The sequence below is a fragment of the Antechinus flavipes genome, chromosome 2, assembly GCF_016432865.1.
Source record: "Antechinus flavipes isolate AdamAnt ecotype Samford, QLD, Australia chromosome 2, AdamAnt_v2, whole genome shotgun sequence".
Lineage (NCBI taxonomy): Eukaryota > Metazoa > Chordata > Mammalia > Dasyuromorphia > Dasyuridae > Antechinus > Antechinus flavipes.
Window position 1 is genome coordinate 609,098,025 of NC_067399.1, and position 18,334 is coordinate 609,116,358.

The 18,334-nt window shown below is 34.0% G+C and overlaps 1 protein-coding gene across 1 annotated transcript in view; it reads left to right on the plus strand.

Moving 5' to 3' along the window:
• The window catches only part of BTAF1 (B-TFIID TATA-box binding protein associated factor 1), a 116,435-nt gene that overhangs the window by 81,268 nt on the left and 16,833 nt on the right, over positions 1-18,334 (plus strand). The window contains exons 22-33 of the mRNA XM_051981635.1: positions 1,806-1,959; positions 2,230-2,339; positions 6,701-6,902; positions 8,223-8,371; positions 9,855-10,007; positions 10,135-10,256; positions 10,344-10,511; positions 10,632-10,709; positions 12,448-12,577; positions 14,064-14,205; positions 14,328-14,458; positions 17,028-17,153. Of these exons, the coding sequence (XP_051837595.1) occupies positions 1,806-1,959; positions 2,230-2,339; positions 6,701-6,902; positions 8,223-8,371; positions 9,855-10,007; positions 10,135-10,256; positions 10,344-10,511; positions 10,632-10,709; positions 12,448-12,577; positions 14,064-14,205; positions 14,328-14,458; positions 17,028-17,153 (1,665 nt within the window). The remainder of the gene's footprint in view (positions 1-1,805; positions 1,960-2,229; positions 2,340-6,700; positions 6,903-8,222; positions 8,372-9,854; positions 10,008-10,134; positions 10,257-10,343; positions 10,512-10,631; positions 10,710-12,447; positions 12,578-14,063; positions 14,206-14,327; positions 14,459-17,027; positions 17,154-18,334) is intronic.

Below are 18,334 nucleotides of genomic sequence, written 5' to 3' on the forward strand. Positions count from 1 at the left end.
GAAGAGGGGGAGGGACAGCATACAAAGATATAGAGAGGACAAGAATCGAAAAGGGACTGTTGGGACATTTGACAATTAAGAAATCGTTAATGATTATGGAGAACAGTTTCAGTTATTTAAATGATGAGATCTGAAGTTAGAAGGTAGAATTAAGAGAATGAGAGGAAAGGAAGTAGAGACATTAATTACAGAAACATTCCTGTGGAAGGTGGACAGACTGAGATCAAGTAAGGGTTGCTATGAGAATAAGGAAGATATGGCTATCTTTTGTAGGCAGCAGAGAAGTAACCTGTAGAGAGGAAGAAATTGAAGTTAAGTGAGAGAGTGGAAATGATGAAGGGAGCAATCTTTTTTTTTTTTTTTTTTTTTTTGCTGAGGCAAAAAAGTCAAGTGACTTGCCCAGGGTTACACAGCTAGGAATTGTTAAATGTCTGATTTGAACTCAGGTCTTCCTGACTTCAGGGCTGGTGCTCTATCCACTGTACCACCTAGCTGCCCTTAAAGGGAGCAGTCTTGTGAAGAAGGGATGGTGCTTGCAGAAGACTTAGGGAAGAAGAGTTGACATCTTCACACAAGACAGATGAAAGGAGGACCCATCTGAGTGATGGTATATAAGAGAGAGAGGAGGAGACCTCTTGACAAATAATTTCAATTTTTTCAGTGAAATATGAAGCAAATTATCTGTAGAGAGTGTAAGAAGGAAAGGGAGACCTGGGGAGATATGAGAAGAAATGAAAAGGTTGGAGGAGCTGCTCTATTGAATGGTAGGGTCAGTTAATTAGGCAGGTATAAAAGGATTGATTGGCTGTTGAGGACCTCTTGAAGTTATGTAACAAATTCGTAGTGGTCTCAGCAATCAGTCTTTGAATTCAGTTAATTCTCTTTGTCCTCTATCTCCTACAATTTTTGGTTGATTTTATAATGACTGACTTCTATATCATAGCAGAGAATTAAATTGTTGTTTTATACTATAATCAACTTTCTGATTTGCATTTTTGAACATGCCGCTATCAGGGAAAAAACTAATGTAGGAAATACTCAGTTTTGATTCATACCAATAACAATTTTAAAACTCAGCTTTCCCCTCACCTATCTGTTTGCAGAATTTTCAGTTAGACCCTTGAGACTAGTTAAATGTACTTGGTAATTATTTAACTCTAAGCAGCAGAATGCTATAGCTATGTTACCTAATGACTACTGTCTACTCAGGTATGGTTGGATTGCAATTTGCATCCGTAAAGGAGTCTACTTATCCTAATGAAATCAGATTCTTGGAAGATTGAATAGAAAAACATCTTCCTGCCCTTTCAGATTTGGGCTTTAAAAATTAGTAACCTCTTCTTGATTAGGTTTTTTTGGCTTGTTTATTTTTTTGTTTGTTTGTTTTGTTTTTATTATTTAAATGTTATAAGGTAATAACTAAAAAAGTTTTTTGTTCTTTTTTAGAATCTTCACAGAATCTTTACCAACTATAAATTCTCTGTCAGATTTTATTGAGTATTATATCACTAGTATGACTTGTAATCAATTTTTTTTTTTTTGAGATGTGAAGGACTTTGGAGATTATTCAGTCCATTTTTACAAAAGAGTAAACTAAGGCTCAGAAAAGTTTTTACTGCTAGCTGGATAGTAGAACTGGGATTGGATCTCAAACGTGGCAAATATTTTTCATTTTTATCAAAAATAATATATATTTTTTTAACATTCCTGAGTGATTTCTTATGAATCTATTATTTATAATATTTAAGTGTTTTGGTAATTAGAAAATCTGTAATTTTTGCTTCTTAATCAATGCTTAATTGTAGGCACAGAAACCCTATTTGGTGCAACGGAGAGGAGCTGAATTTGCCTTGTCAACTATAGTGAAGCATTTTGGTCATGAAATGGCTGTAAGGTTACCACATCTCTGGGATGCTATGGTTGGTCCCCTAAGGAATACAATTAACATAAAAAGTTTTGGTACGTACAGATCTTTACTGATTTTGATTTTTAAAGGTCTTATCTTTACCTAACATAGTTAGATGGTTCTCATCACTTGACTTCAGATGGTAAGTTATTAATAAAATGTTCCCTTTCATTGACTATGTGCTAGGCACAGCGTTGGGGGTTTTACCTTAAAGTAAAATAAATTCCCTTGTTAGGTGGGGTTGCTGAGAATTTATGTAGGCTATTAGACTTAAAAATTAATTGCAAGGTGAAATTGACCTAAAACAGAATATATTTTAATAGATGGAAAATCCCTACTGGAAAGGGGAGATGGCCCTGCTCAAGAATTGGTGAATTCTCTGCAAGTTTTTGAAACAGCAGCAGCTGCAATGGATACTGAGCTTCATCCTTTGGTAACTAATTGATTCAAGTATAGTTTTTTTTGTTTGTTTGTTTTAATAGAAAACACAATAACATTACATTCCTCCATAAGATAGAAGTATTCCTTTATTATTAGGACTTGAAAATGCAGTTTTCATGTCCCTGGAAATTGCCTATTTATATTACATAATTTATATTTTTAAAAATATATTTATATATGTTATATAATTTAGCCAGGTACTTGCTCCTGTGGAGCAGAATTAAGTGCACCAATTAAGGCTTTTTTAACCAAAGTCAAGGGTGGGTACTCTATTCATAATTTGCAGAGTAGCACAATGGCACATGATCCAAGGGATATATATGGAGGGAAGATACCCAGTGCACAATTGAATATTGATTGATGGTATCATCTATAGAACATATACTGTGAGTAGTTTTTCCAGGAGTGCTAATGAATTTACTTGACTCTGGCCTTATTCTGATCCTATTAGAATTTCTGAACTCTTTAGATTATGTCAAATGTGATGTTTTCATCTTTTGTGTGTGTGTGTGTGTGTGTGTGTGTGTGTGTGTGTGTGTGTCTCAAAATCTCAATGTGTTATTCAAATATTGTAATGGGCTGAGGCTTGAGTTGATGCACTGAGGTTCCAAGCACATGAGGCTAAATAGTAATTGGACCATACTCTATTAATATATAAGCTTGGAGAAAGAATGCCCCCCGCCCATTCTTTGTGCAAGTCCTGATGTCTTGTATAAGAAATGACGATTTTGGTGGGTGGAGGCAGGGGAGTGGAAAAGGAAGAGGAAGAAGAGACTGCTTGCATTGCCATTGCGAGGGCTTTTCAGCTCAGATCCCCCTCTGTTAGCTGGCTTCCTGTCGCAGCTGCCCATATTGCTATAGCAATCTTTCTTGCCCATATTGCTATCGCAATCCTTATTCACCTTTTCATTTCAATAAAGATTGAAGATTTTTCCCTTAACCTGAATTCCTGACTCCGGCTGATTTTAAATACGTGGTCATTACAAAATATCACACCCAATTTTCAAAGTTAGGGATAAAGGTAGAATGTAATCATTTGCCTAATATAGGTAAACAAAATTTAATTTGAACTTAGGTCTTTTGACATGAATGGCAATAAGCCTCTAGTCTAGAGATATGAGTAATACACCCAGTTCTTTTACTGAGTGGTGACTGGCCAAATCCCCAACTTTTTAGGCTCTAGTTTCCTCATCTTTCAGTAGACTAAGTTATCTCTAGGTGGACTACATCGTCTTGAGTGTGTATGGAGGGAGAAGGAAAGGCTGGCAGGGTACACTTTATAAATTTTCTTCTCCTGATAGATTATCTGGCAGTCTTGGTAAGAATTTTGTATACTCAAATCTGAAAGAGCAAAAAGATCAAGTTTAAAATTAAGTATGAGAAAAATGCTCCTATTAAATGATATTAAAACAATTTGAAATCTATATTGAGTGAGTGTAATACCAGATTCTCAGAATAAGTCCAGAGTTACAGTTAAAAGACAGAAAAAAATTCCCTCTCATTTCCCTTTTCTCTCCTCCAACAGAAAACAGATTGTGATAAACCTTCAGAAGTAAGCATTTTGCAATTTATACAACAAATTTTTATGCTAGCTCAAAGAACAGTTCTCTTCCTCAATCTTTTATAAACCTAGGCAAGGGAGAAAAATCCAGGAGAGAATGGAAAGAGGAAAGATATTTTATTTAATTTAAACAAGATTAAAATATTTTTTGACATACATAAAGGTGATTTTGCCAGTTTATTCCTAGTAAAATAGGCACTATTTATTTTTCCTGTCATGGTGGTTAATTTACACAGGTTTATTCATGTGTTTCACCCAAAGGCCCAACAGCGTTTATTTGGCTGGGACTAGGAGTAAAGTCAGTGGCCATGGAACTAAATAAAATTAAGTGGATCAAACTTGTGTTGAACCTATGACTTTAGTCATGCTTTTATTAGCCCAATGTCTGCACTTGCTTAAATAGTGTGATATTAAAGTCAGATGATAAAACTTCCTATTTTTGGTAAAGTTTTATATTGTATTTCAGAGGCAGTATAGTCTAGTGCAGTATTTTTTAAACTTTGTCCACATGCAACCCTTTTCATCCAAGAAATTTTTGTGCAACCCCAAGTAAATAGGTATGTGAAATAGGTATACAAATCAAATATTTACTGGTACATTCAGTTATGAGACCCCATCTGGAGTCATGATCTACAGTTTAAGAAGCTGCACTCTAATGGATAGCCAGTCTTGAAACAAAGAAATACCTGAATTCAGGTTATGCCTCTGAAACATTTGGCTCCTTATCAAGGTACTTATTATCTTATGCTCTAAGCACAAGCCTATAGTTTGTAGACAAAGTTCTAACTTATATGGGGAGGAGTTTCCTCATGTGGAAGTTCTTTATATTTATGAAATCATAATAGGTTCAGTCTCATCCTATTTGTATTGCTTGGATCACAGGATACCTCATGTATATACTGCTAGTATAGACCAGAGAAATAAATATAATAAATAACCATCTCAGGGTTTTCTGAAACTTACAAAAAACAATAGTCCCTAGTAACCAGAGATGTAATGAAGCCATAACTGTCTTCCCCTATCCTCTTTTTCTGGTGTAATTAAAAGGGTTTTACTTTCTAGACACAGAAATGGAGTGCCTATTGCTGCTTCTTGATCCAAGAACAAGTAAACCCTTTCCATCCCTATTCCCCATACTTTTCCCCCTATTTTATTTTCTGCTTATTATGAATTTAAACATTAAATAAAATGAGCATTTCCATATTCATTGTGAAACAAGGAAAGAATTATTCACAAAATTCTGAATATTTTAGGTAGAGTTTTCTCTTTAAAGTTAACATATAACTTCCAAAGATATCTTGGTTTTTCTTTGATTCCTTCTATTATCCTCTCATTTAGGAGTAACAGGAGGAAACCTATTTCTAACTTCTTCCTTCTCATCTACCCTCCCTTCAAACTGAACAAAAAACAGAACAAAAACCTTTTAACAAATATACAGTCAATCAAAACAAAGTCCATATTGGCCACATTGAAAATTGAATGTCTCTGAATCTTGAGGGTTTTTTTTGGGGGGGAGGAGGGGGTTGCTTGTATCCTCCCCCCATATTAATTTTCTTTTTTAAAAAAATTTTGTTTTCTTCAAGTACATGTAAAAACAATTTTTGACATTTAAAAAAAAGTTTTATTTAATGATCAGCTATGATGGACTTAGCTCTTCTCAGCAGTACATTGATCCAAGACAATTCCAATAGACTTGGGATGAAAAATGTCATCTACATCCAGAAAGAACATTGTATGTGGATCAAAGCATACTATATTCACCTTTTGTTTGCTTGCTTTTTTTTTTTCTCATGATTTTTTCCTTTTCTGATTTTTTTTTTTCAGAACATGACTAATATGAAAATGTGTTTAAAGTGAGTGTACATGTATAACTGTATCAGATTGCTTGCTGTCTTGGGGAAGAAGAGAGATAAAGGATGGAGGGAGAAAAAAAAAATCTTTACATGTAAATGGAAAAATAAAATACTATTGAAATTTTAAAATGAATTTTGAGTTCCAATTTCTTTCTCTCATCTTTATCCCCTCTCCTCTCCTTCTCTCTTTCTGGGGTGGATAGAGCAATCTGATATAAGTTATAAATATTCAATCATATAAAACATTTCCATATTAGTCATTTTGTGAAATTAAACTCTATTTTATTTTCTAATAAGGAGATATTGTATGCCCTAGAAAGATGTTTGAAGAAACCAATGATTATAAATTTTTTTACCCTTTAAAAGTGGAAATACTTTATCATTATTTGTGATATATTGTTGTAGTGCATTTGGAGGAGAGGCTAGTGTTAGTGTTAAGAAGATCTGGGTTCATGTCTTTTTTTTTTTTTTTTTTTTTTTTTTTTGCTGAGGCAATTGGAGTTAAGTGACTTGCTCAGGGTCACACAGCTAGGAAGTGTTAAGTGTCTGAGGCCGGAGTTGAACTCAGGTTGAACTGACTTCAAAGCTGGTGCTCTATTCGCTGCGCCACCTAGCTTCCCCCATGTCTTTTCTTTAATGGATACCAGCTGCAAGATGGAGAATAATTGCCAGTTTGTATTGGTGAAAGATGTTTCTACCCTAGGAACTCCTTATACTGATGAACTAATTATCTGTGCCAAAAAATATTCTGAGCAAAATTTCTTTTGAGAATTCCATGATACTTTTTCATATCTTTGATGTCAGCTGGAAAAGGGCGTGAGGTGGTGGTAGTAATTAAATCAGTATTCAGAATCACTCTAGATTTTTAACCACCACTTAAATATAATATTAAGTACATTTGTTTCATAACTCATGTTCTAATTGAATTTTTCTTTCCAGTTGGTACAGCATTTGCCCCATCTGTACATGTGCCTTCAGTATCCCAACACTGCAGTGAGACACATGGCTGCTCGTTGTGTTGGAGTCATGAGCAAAATAGCTACCATGGAAACAATGAACATTTTTTTAGAGAAAGTTCTTCCATGGATAGGAGCAATTGATGATAGTACCAAACAAGAAGGTGCAATTGAAGCTCTTGCCTGTATCCTTTTTAAAAAAAAAGTCTTTGAGAAACTGCTAAAGTGATTGCTGATTTTGAGTACTTTGAGTCAATCAAAATTTTGAATTACAAGATCTTATAGGCATAAGTGATTTATGTACATGATAAAGACTGTATTTATTTTGTAGATATGTTTGTTTATCAAAGTTTTATACCTGTGTGTAAATGTGTGTACATGTGTGTAAAACACATGAAATTTTTCATACTGTGGGCATGACAAATTTAGACCCCTCTCTTCCCCAAATTTTCTAATAATCAGTAGGCATTTCTCAAGCCTACAAAAATGTTGTTTGAAAAATTTGATCTAATTATAGTTTAAAAAAATTTTTTTGGATGCTTGTTAAATAAGATACTGTTTGGGTGCTGAGAAATTAATTTGTAAAGTGTTTAGATTTTAGATGTTATTTTATCATAGAGATGATATTATAGATGGTAATAAGGTTCCTAGAGCAGAGAACAAAAACACATTTATCCTCTAATGTAACTATGATATAATACCAATAGTACCATTTCAATTACCTTCCGTTTTATTTAGGGCCTGAATTCTTGATTACAAGTCTGATCTGGCTAAACAACAGTAAATTATTAATTTCCTACAACTTTGTATTTGTATGACCAGGAGATGTTTTTCTGATCATAACTCCCCTGGTATTCTGAATTGAAAAACAGGGAAATTGAATACATCTAAGGAGACCAGAGGGGCAGCCTCCAGATTTAAGATTCTTCCTGCCCATAGTGCTCTATCTGTGTTAAACATCTCTGAATAACTAAATTGGACATTTATTTACAAACATTGATTTTAGCATAGCATTTTAAATCTATTCCTTTTTTAAATGGTATTGAAATAAAACAAGCCAATCTTGAGAGTTTATTTTAACCTCTAAAAACCAGTTAAATTTATTTAAGTCAAGTTGATTCTTCTAAGAATAAATGAAATTATGTATTATGCCCTTTAAATTTTGAGGGAGGAAAGTATTCCAGAAATGTGTTAAACACTATGATAAAATTGCCTTTAATCTATACAAATTATAAAATTCCTTAAACCTATTATATTGTCACTTTTTTTATTTGAGTATGACAGTGAAATTAACTTTTTTATACATGTAAATAAAATTTTTGTGTCTCAATTCTCTAGATTAAAAGGATTTCCATTAATAAAAATTATTTTTAGCATCATTCCGAAGAATTGTGAAACTCTCCTGTGAAAATGTTCTCTGTATTTCTGATGTCTGGTATTAAATTGTCTGGTGTGATTGATTAAATTAAGAATCAACTGAAAATTTCCTTAATCATTCATTCAAGCTGTAATGGAACAACTAGATGTTGGCATTGTTCCATATATTGTTCTTTTAGTTGTACCTGTATTGGGAAGAATGAGCGATCAGACAGACAGTGTACGGTTCATGGCTACACAATGCTTTGCAACATTAATTAGGCTAATGCCACTTGAGGTAAATTGAAAAGGTGGTATCTTTTGCTTTTTTTTATTGTATCAGATATTTTATAATTCTCTCTATAGTGCTTGCACATTAATTTTTAAAAGAGTTAAAGTTTGCAGGTAACTTTTGCAGCTGTGGCTAGAGTGAGAATTCTTAACAACAACAACAAAAGGATAGAGACTATCTCCAAAAATAAAAGTTTTACTTTATGGAATTAAAGAAAAAATACTTTTATATCTAAAAGTCATTGCAACTAGAATAAAAAAAGTTATGAGTTGGTTTAAAAAAAAATCTTTGAATCAAACATCTGTGATAAAGATTTGATAACTAAGATTTGTCAGAAATTAACATACCTAGATTCAAAAATATAATAATTTACCTTATCTTTCACTTAATCTTCCTCTTAAGTAATGCTCCTTCTTGTCTGTTTTCTCATTTCTTCCTGCTTAGAATGATTAGCCATTTTCTCATCCTATCCATATTTCACAATGTGTCTCAAATCCCACCTCTTTCAATCAGCTTTCCCCCAAAATGATATTTCTTGTGCATGTATTACAACTAAAATGTTCATACCCTTCATACCAGTCTGATTACTATGCATATATACTCCAAGGAAATCAAAGACTGAATTTTGAATTCAGGTAGAAGTGAGTGCAGCTTTTTTTTTTCCCCCAAATCTTTTAGTAATGTTTTGGGATTTATGATTCTTTAGTTTTAGGTAGTCTTGAGAGTCCACTTCTAATCTTATTTCTCTCCCCCCATACCTGTTTTTTCAGTTTACTCACAACTCTTGCACCAGTAAGAGAACGAAAGAAGCGAAATGTTGAAATAATTTTTTTTTCATTCTGACTTTATTAGAATCAATTTTGCTGCATTCTGAGGCTAGTATCAAAGTATTTGAATTTTGTTTTCAATAAAGCAAAAAATCATTTGTGAGCTGCTAAGTTTTAAAATTTTGACTGAGTGTGCGCATATCTTATATATGTGCTTTATTTTGGAAAATTTATTTTATTTCTTAAGATTATGGAAGATTCTTGGGGCAGCTGCCTAGCTGTGTGACCCCTGGGCAACTCACTTAACCTCAATTGCCTCATCAAAAAAAATTATGAAAGGTCCTGAGGTCTTAGGGAACTGGAATTGCGAATCGGACATCATTTAGTTAAAAGATTTTAAATATTGTATGATATGTAAGCACTGTATTTTTTGATGCCTACTGCTATTTTAGGGGGGAAATTGTAAAAATACTGTTTTGTACTTAAAAATATTTTTTAAAGTTTTGACTTGTTATCTTTGAATAACAATTTTAATTTTTTCACAGATCCCTTATATTCCACTTGTATTTTCCCCCCGTTTTCAGAATTATAGTGAAAATTTCAATTAAATTTAAAGTAATATGTATCTTTGTGCTGATAAAACTTGTCAGTTTTGATGGACACTTTGGTATAAGCTTATTTGTGATTTTAATTTGAAAAACTAAAAGGAAAAATTATTTTAGGCTGGCATTCCTGACCCACCAAATATGTCAGAAGAATTAATTCAATTGAAGGCCAAAGAGCGACACTTTTTGGAGCAGTTATTGGATGGGAAAAAATTAGAAAATTATAAAATTCCTGTTCCAATCAAAGCTGAACTCAGAAAATATCAGCAGGTAATGTTTCATATTCATTTTTTAAAGGATTTCTTATTTGTTATCAAAGGAGACGCCTTTTTAAAAATAAAATTTCTAATTAATGCATTAATATTTTTCTCCCTTCTATCTCCCACAAATCTTATAGGATGGTGTGAATTGGTTGGCATTTCTTAACAAGTACAAGCTTCATGGAATTCTTTGCGATGACATGGGTTTAGGAAAAACATTACAGTCTATTTGCATTCTAGCAGGAGACCACTGTTTCAGGTAATTTTAAGATTAATTTTGCAAAACTTGAAGATTCTGAGAAATTTTTAAAAGTTGGTAATTTTTTTATGTTTTGATGTTATAAAGAGCCCAGGAATACGCAAGATCTAAATTAGCAGAATGCATGCCACTTCCATCGTTGGTGGTTTGTCCTCCCACTTTAACAGGTCACTGGGTTGATGAAGTAGGTAAATTTTGTTCCAAAGAATATCTCAATCCTTTGCACTACACTGGACCTCCAACTGAAAGAGTAAGGTAAGATCTCTGAAACAGAAAATTTTCAGTCATTGTTACAAACAGAAATATTTCTTAAAGCAAATTTATTATTTTATATGCTTATCTAATTCTTTTTTCTTCTTCTTTTTTTTAATAAAGGTTACAGCATCAAGTCAAAAAACATAATCTGATAGTGGCTTCTTATGATGTTGTTCGGAATGACATAGACTTTTTTAAGTAAGAATTTAAAATTTTCTATTTATTAAATTTTCTATTCTAAGTATACTTAATTTTTAGATACCGAAAAACTTAAAATTACAAAAGGATTGTTTCCTAAAAGTTCCTTTAAGAGAAACTTTAAAAGGAATATCCTGGCTTGACGCAACTTGACACAACATGAGATTTTAGAAAGTGAAATTGAACTTTGAGACAATATAATTGTATCTCTTTATTGTACAAATCAAGAAACAGAACTATTTTGAGGAAATGAATTGCCCAAAATTACATGCAAGTTAGCAGAGCAGAATTCAAATTTAGATCATTCAACTTTGGTTCTAATCATTTTTTCATTATACTACACTTCCTTCCTCAATTCCGAATCTATTTCCTCACAGAAAATGTTTTACTTGAGGATTAAATTTTATAATCAAATCATGAAAGTTTATTTTATCCCAATACATTTAATTTTGTTTTCATTTTCAGTTCCAAATTCTCTCCCTCTCTTAGTTCCTCTCCTATCTTTAGAGAAGATGAGAAATACAACATTCCTTATATACATGAAGTTATTAAAAATATTTTTATAGCCATATTGCCAAAAAAACCCAAACCTTTTTTTAATTAAAAAAAGATATTTCGGTCTGCATTCAGAGTTCAACAGTTCTCTCTCTTTCTCTGAAGGTAGATTGCATTTTTCATCATGGGTCCTTTGGAATTGTCTTGGATCATTTTCTTAATCAGAGCAGTTAAATCTTTCACAGTTGATCTTTGTTATAATATGGCTGTTATGGTGTATAATTTTCTCTTGGTTTTACTCAGTTCATATAAGTCTAGCTTTTTTTCTGAAACCATTCCCCTCCTCATACTTTACTTAGCACCTTAGATTTCTATCATCACATACCACAATTATCCCTAGTAAGTTTAAAGATAATTTGGCCTTAATATCAAGAAGATGCAAATTCAGTTCCTCTCAGATATGCTAACTCTTTCCTTAAACAAGTTACTTAACTTTAATGCCCTTTGTCTCTTCTCTCATTAAAAGTTACTGATCTATAAGCATAGAAGAATTTTGTATACTAGGGGTTTACTGCACCAGTAAAATCACATTTGACCCCAAAACTTTTTTTTAGTGTTTGAGATAGATAGTACTCTTGTAACCATGGTTCATTAAAGTGATCATATTTCCTCATAGAATAAAGTTCTAATTTGTTAGGCCAGGAACAAATCTTCTGTACTCCAACTTTGAAGTAGAAGTAGAAATTTCCCTGGCTGCTACCAGCCTGCTTGGATGACATTATTACCATAGCCTGGAACAGGACCTAGGCGGGGTAGATAAGGAGTAGTTTTGGAGTGTTTCATAGAATTTGTTCCAGGTAAAAGGAGTCTAAAGGGATGAGAACAGAAAATGTAGAATAGGGTACCAATGTTGGGGAGCTGGGTGAGGAGCAACCGTTAGTAGAAGATGAAGAGCTAGTTCTTCCATTACTCCTTTTCCTTTATTGAAGTAGACAGAGAAGTTGGAAAGGTAGAATGATTGCCCAAGTTACCTTCAAATTTTAATCCCTTTAAATCAGTTAGCAGTTTGTGCTGTGAAGGCAGAGGATCACAGGCAGACAACCCTAGTGACTTGTTGTACTGAAGTTTGGCATATCTATATTAGACACTGTGCAGATTCATGATTTCTTCAAACAGTGATATATACATACCATGTGATAAGTAAAAGTTAACTGATGCAGACATTTCATGTTTACTCTTCCAGAAATATTAAATTTAACTACTGTATTCTTGATGAAGGCCATGTCATTAAAAATGGGAAAACGAAATTATCAAAAGCTGTAAAACAGTTGACTGCCAATTATAGGATCATTCTTTCTGGAACACCTATACAGGTAATTAGTGTGTGTGTGTGGGGGGGGGGGGTGTGTGTGTGTAAATATGTGTTATCACAGTGGTTTTAATTAGATTATTTTCATTAATTTTATTTTAAAATTTTCATGAATTTTTATTTTCACATTTCAAAAAGTTATTAATAAATTTTGATTTATTGTTAATGATAAATTACTAATTTATTGATTGTGAACAGATTGTTGTGTTTTTTATACTGGTAGATTTTGTATAATTAGTTTGAATTGACTTTTTATTGACAAGTTATAAAACTCAAATTGAGATTTTTTTATAGTTGGTGTCCAATTTTATAACAAACCAAATTAATGAATTTCTTAGATTGGTTTAACAAGATATTTTCCTTTAAAACCTTCATATCTCTGACCCTGATGATGTACCTGATGATTGATTCCATGGTTTAAGAGGGGAAGTTTAAGGAAAGTATAGTAGTATTTTATTAGCAAAGGCAATAGCGTTGATCCTGAAAAGCTGGTGTAGGAGAGTGGTCAGGAGTGTTCAGTTATAGAGAATAGAATCTGGTGGATTTTGTAACAGTTTCCAGAAGCTGCCTTTTTTATGCTTAATGATATAATATGTTCAAAGTTTTTATGACTTTACTTCAGATAATATGATATATGAATTTAGTAACTTGGAGAATGTCATTTGAGCAGATGTGCATTATACTAAAGTCCTTATCTTTTTTTTCCCCCTTCTTCTCCCATTTTCTGGCTTTTCCTTGAGTCTTATCTCCCTGATGACATGGACTTCCTGACTGTTCTTTCTCCCCCAGCTTCATTTTCATTCATCCTTTGTGTCTATCCCCCCAATTCTCATTGACTGGTTGAAACGGGAGAGTCAGAATACTCCTTGGTCTCCATTGTCATTTCCAGAGAGAGTCTCTCCCTACTCCTGTCAATAATGTCTCTTTCTCTCTTCAGTCATTATCTATTATCCAGTTACTGCCATTATCTACAGATCATTCTTTAGTGAGTTCAGTGTTCAAGTTTAGAGCAAGATAAAACATACTTGTAAATAACTAGAGTACATTTATCACGCATTATTTTATGTTACAGAATTTCCAACAAAATACTCTGTGAGATCTGAAGAGGGGAGTATTAACTAATTGTTTGGGTTAGGGAAAGTTCATGGCAGAGATGGAATTTGAGTCATTAATGGATAGTTAGGTATTCAGAAAACAAAGATGAGATCTAGGGATAAGGAAAGAGAGGGTAAGCAAAGGTAAGGAGGTGAAAAAGCTTATTAGCACATTTTCAATTCGTCCTCTGTACAGTGAAGAAGAAGGGGTAATGGGAGAAAAGGCTAAAAATAAAAAGTTGACTAGAATGAGGTGATTCATCACAGGTTTTTCTTAATACTCTTTCTTTCCTTTTTTTTTTTTTTTTAAACAGGAAATATTTTAGTATAACATTTAACTGGCATTTCACCCTCTTTCCACCTTTTATTTTTTTTTTTTTTTTTTTTTTAATTCAGAACAACGTTTTGGAGCTCTGGTCACTCTTTGATTTCCTTATGCCAGGATTTTTGGGTACTGAACGTCAGTTTGCAGCTCGTTATGGTAAACCTATATTAGCAAGTAGGGATGCTCGGAGTTCCAGTAGAGAACAAGAAGCAGGTAAGAAAGGATCTTTTACTTCAACTCAGTTTTATTTCATTGGGATCATAATCAGATTAATGTGAGGAGAAATTAATCTTTTCATATGAATTACTTTTCCTTTTCCCTTCCATAAACAAAAGGAGTTCTTGCAATGGAAGCACTACATCGTCAGGTCCTCCCGTTTCTCTTGAGAAGAATGAAAGAGGATGTTTTGCAGGATCTTCCACCCAAAATTATTCAAGATTATTACTGTACTCTTAGTCCTCTACAGGTAAAAGAGGGGTGATGAATTCAAAATGCTGAAATCTATAGATGCTGAAATCATCTAATTATTTAAGTATGCATTTAGAGGAAAAATGAATCAAATCATCTGTCATTGAGTAGCTGCCTATTGTTTGCCAAGCACTTTGCTCTAGGGGCTAAGAATACAAAACCTAAAAATGAAACCTTCCCTATTCTCAGGGAGCTACCATCTTTCTAGTGAAACAACACGCGCATATATTGTATGTATATGCGGTATAACTACAAAGTGATTGGAGGAATTGGAAAGAGATAATAGCATTTCCCGGGGTAACTTTATGTAGAAGGAGCATTGGAGCTGAAGTTTGAAGGATACAAAGGATTCTTAGAACTCTTGGTGAGCACGAAGTACATTTCAGGCAGGAAGTGATATATGAGAAACAGCCAGAGCACCTACATATAGCCAGCAAGACAGATTGGAGACAAGTTGTGGAAGGCTTTAAAAATCAAGCAGAGAAGTTTAAATTTGATCCTAGGGGCCAGCAGGAAGCCATTGATTTTTAGTATGGAGATTGAATGAAGAGGAACGAGACTTCAATCAGGGAGACCAATTAAGAGACTGTTGGCAGTCTGGCTAAGGGGATGTTGGCTCCTCCCTGGTAGTGGATTTCAGGATAGTCAGCTACTTTTATCTGGGAAGTTCCATAGATTCAGTGACCCCTTTGCTTTGGGACCCCTATACGTCTTCCTTTTGGGCTGCTGGCTAGAAAATCTGCTCTGCACCTGGGTTCAGAGAGACACATTTATTAATTCCTTCCAGAGCTGGTTCTTTGCTCATTATACAGCTAAGACCAATTTGAGATCTCTCCCTTAAAACAGTTCTCTGATCTGGCTTATTGGCCCAGAACCCACTCTGCTGCATACTGCCCTAGTTTAGGGATAGGCATGGATCTCTAGATGCTAGATGCCTAGTTTTGTTTTTCTTTCAATCCCTGGGCACCGGAGTGCCCCATGCAGCAAGCTTCTGGCCACACTTATCCCCAGCATCTACATATCTATCTTCACAGACATTCCTGAGCTAGAAAAATGACTCACTCTGAATTTCTTGGATTTCTTTGGTCTGGCACATTGTAGAGGAGGTGTGGTGGGCAAGTTAGGCTGTATTTGCCCCAACATCTTGATTCTGTTTCTCTCTACCCATCCTTTACAGTTTTAAAATGCTGTCTGCTCAGTGAAGCATTCCTTTTTTTCTTCCCTCAATTGGAATTGATCTTCCCCACTCAGCCCTCCTATAATTCATTAATCACTTAAATAATATTACATATGCCACCTATTTTGTAGTAGTTTTAGACATTACATCTCTCCTTCCCCAAAACCTACTAAAATCCTTTGGGAAAATGTCTCTTCTGAGTTCTGTATTATCTTTCAGACTTCTGTTCCTGAAGTACTTAGTGTTTGTTGAAATATGCTTACACAGCATTCTAACCTTGTAGGAAAGTCTCCCTATGTCATTTTGAGTTCTTTTGCATGCTTACTTACAGAATGATAATTTCCAAAGCTAAGAACCTTGTTGAAGCCCTTTAAATATCTAGAATGAATCTTGACTTCATCCCAGGGTTCTCATTTTGAATAACCATAGTTATTCAATCACTATGAATCATCATAGTGATCAATGTCATGCATCTTTACAAAGTAAGCAAATATTGTCTCTTCATTGGCAGTTTAGAAATCTAAGATATTATCGATCAGATTTTTCTGCTTAAGGATATATTCTATGCTGATATTTATAAACTGAACAAGATTGTTTCAGGATTAATAGTGAATTTTGTGCAGTGAGTTTTGCATTATAGGATCATAAAATGTATATATCAGTATTTCAAGGGTCTTTGATTTTTGTCTTCAAAGAAACAACTCCTTTTACCACCTTATGCTGCTCAGTAATATATCTTAGTTGACTCTCAGGACCTTTCCATCATAATGTCCTTTCCCAAGATTCAACCTGCATGAACCCCACATCTCATCAGGTTCCAGGATATCTATTTATATCTCACCAGCTGCATTGCTTTTAGACTTCTTTGGAGTCTTCTCCATGATTCTCCCATTCCCCCATTTTCTCAATTTGATTACAAGCTCCTTGAAGTTAAGGACTTTTTATTTTTATTTTTATTTGTGTCCCTAATACTTAACATAGGACCTGGCACATGTTGTTCACTTGCTCATATATTCTGCTCTTCTCAGCCCTATGCACTGTACTGTCCATCAGTTTTTCTTGGCATGGTCACCCAGCTAATGAAGTTCAGAACATATGTTTTAGGTATTATGTACTTGGCAACTTTGCAGCTTTTTACAATGTCTTTTACATAGTAGATATGGTAAATGCTTGTTGATATGAATTGAATTCTATACCTGGTATGTAAAATTTCAATCAAACATAATATGTTAAATCTACTATATAGTAGAAGTAATTTTTTAAAGAATTTAACATTTATTTTCTTAATGTGAAAGTGGTCTTGAATTACATATTCGTTGAACTTTGATATTTATATGATTTGAATTACTTGTATAATTTGGTAAATTGGGGCGGGGGTGAATTTCTTCAGGTTCAGCTGTATGAAGATTTTGCCAAGTCTCGTGCCAAATGTGATGTTGACGAAACCGTTTCCTCAGCTGCACTTGCCGAAGAAACTGAAAAGCCAAAGCTAAAGGCTACAGGGCATGTGTTCCAGGTACAGATTTCTTCTTTACACCTACAGTTGACTTATTTAATGCAATTGCCAGAATTCATACATTAGATTCCTTGTATGTGGTTTTACATTAAACATTGACGTGTTTTACTTGCTTGCTTAATTAAATTCTTTATTCAACACCATGTTTATGTCCTTGTTATAGGTGTTAAGGTTAAATGAAATAAAATGAAAACCTTAAATCCTATTCTCAAGACGCTTATTTTAGAAATGATAATTAAATCTTGTTGCATAAAAAGAAATGTAGTTGTCATTTGGGTTGAGATTTGAGCCAGTGGTTTCTTTTTGCTTTTATAAAAGATGTTTGTCTCAAATGATCCCTCTTTTTTTTTCTTAAAATATTTCAATCATCTTTGACAGAAAACTCAAAATTCTGAAACTACATAATACAACATACCATAAAGATCCCAGAGTTTGGAAGTAGAAAAGAAGGAGGTTGTGCACCTCCCTTTCTCCTATTGAATGGATCAAAGCCCTCTTAAGAATCCTTGATGCTCTAGGTAGACCTGAGACGTAGGCAGGGAGTGATGGCATCCCTGTGGAGGAGGGTTAGGGGTTCAGCAATCGAGGGCAGAGCATACTTAAATGAAAGATATAGCTCAATACAGATAGAAGTAATGGATTTAGTCACAACTTGGGTTTGAATCCCAGCTCCACAGTTTTCTACTTCTGTCTCTGTAACCTTGGCCAGGACATTTAACTTCTCTGACACATACTAAAGTCTCTTCCAACTCTAGATATTTGAGCCCTAAAACCTTTTTCCTTATTGTTCTCATTAGCATTATCTTTAGGACATAACAAGTAATTGTAGGACCCCATTCATTGCTTAGGGAAGTTCTGGAGAGAGGAGGCTGGTATTGAGAAGGAAGCCTCTTGGCAACAGGCAGAAAGAACCCAGTGGTCCCATCAAATTTGGCCTATATCCTGCCCTCTTTATCTTCCTTCTCTGTCCTACCAGAGAAGACCTGGAATTACTAAGATTTCTTCCTCTTCAAAACTCCTCAGGTTTAGGCATTTAAAGCTAAAGGGTTCTTTGAGACCTTTATGTGGAAGGCACTTTCTCAAGTATTGCTTGGTGTGCCACATCTATGTGTCCTGTCCAGAGTACTCAGTTTTCTCACAGATCCCTTGTTTCTCAGCATCATCATCCATGCTCTTACAAA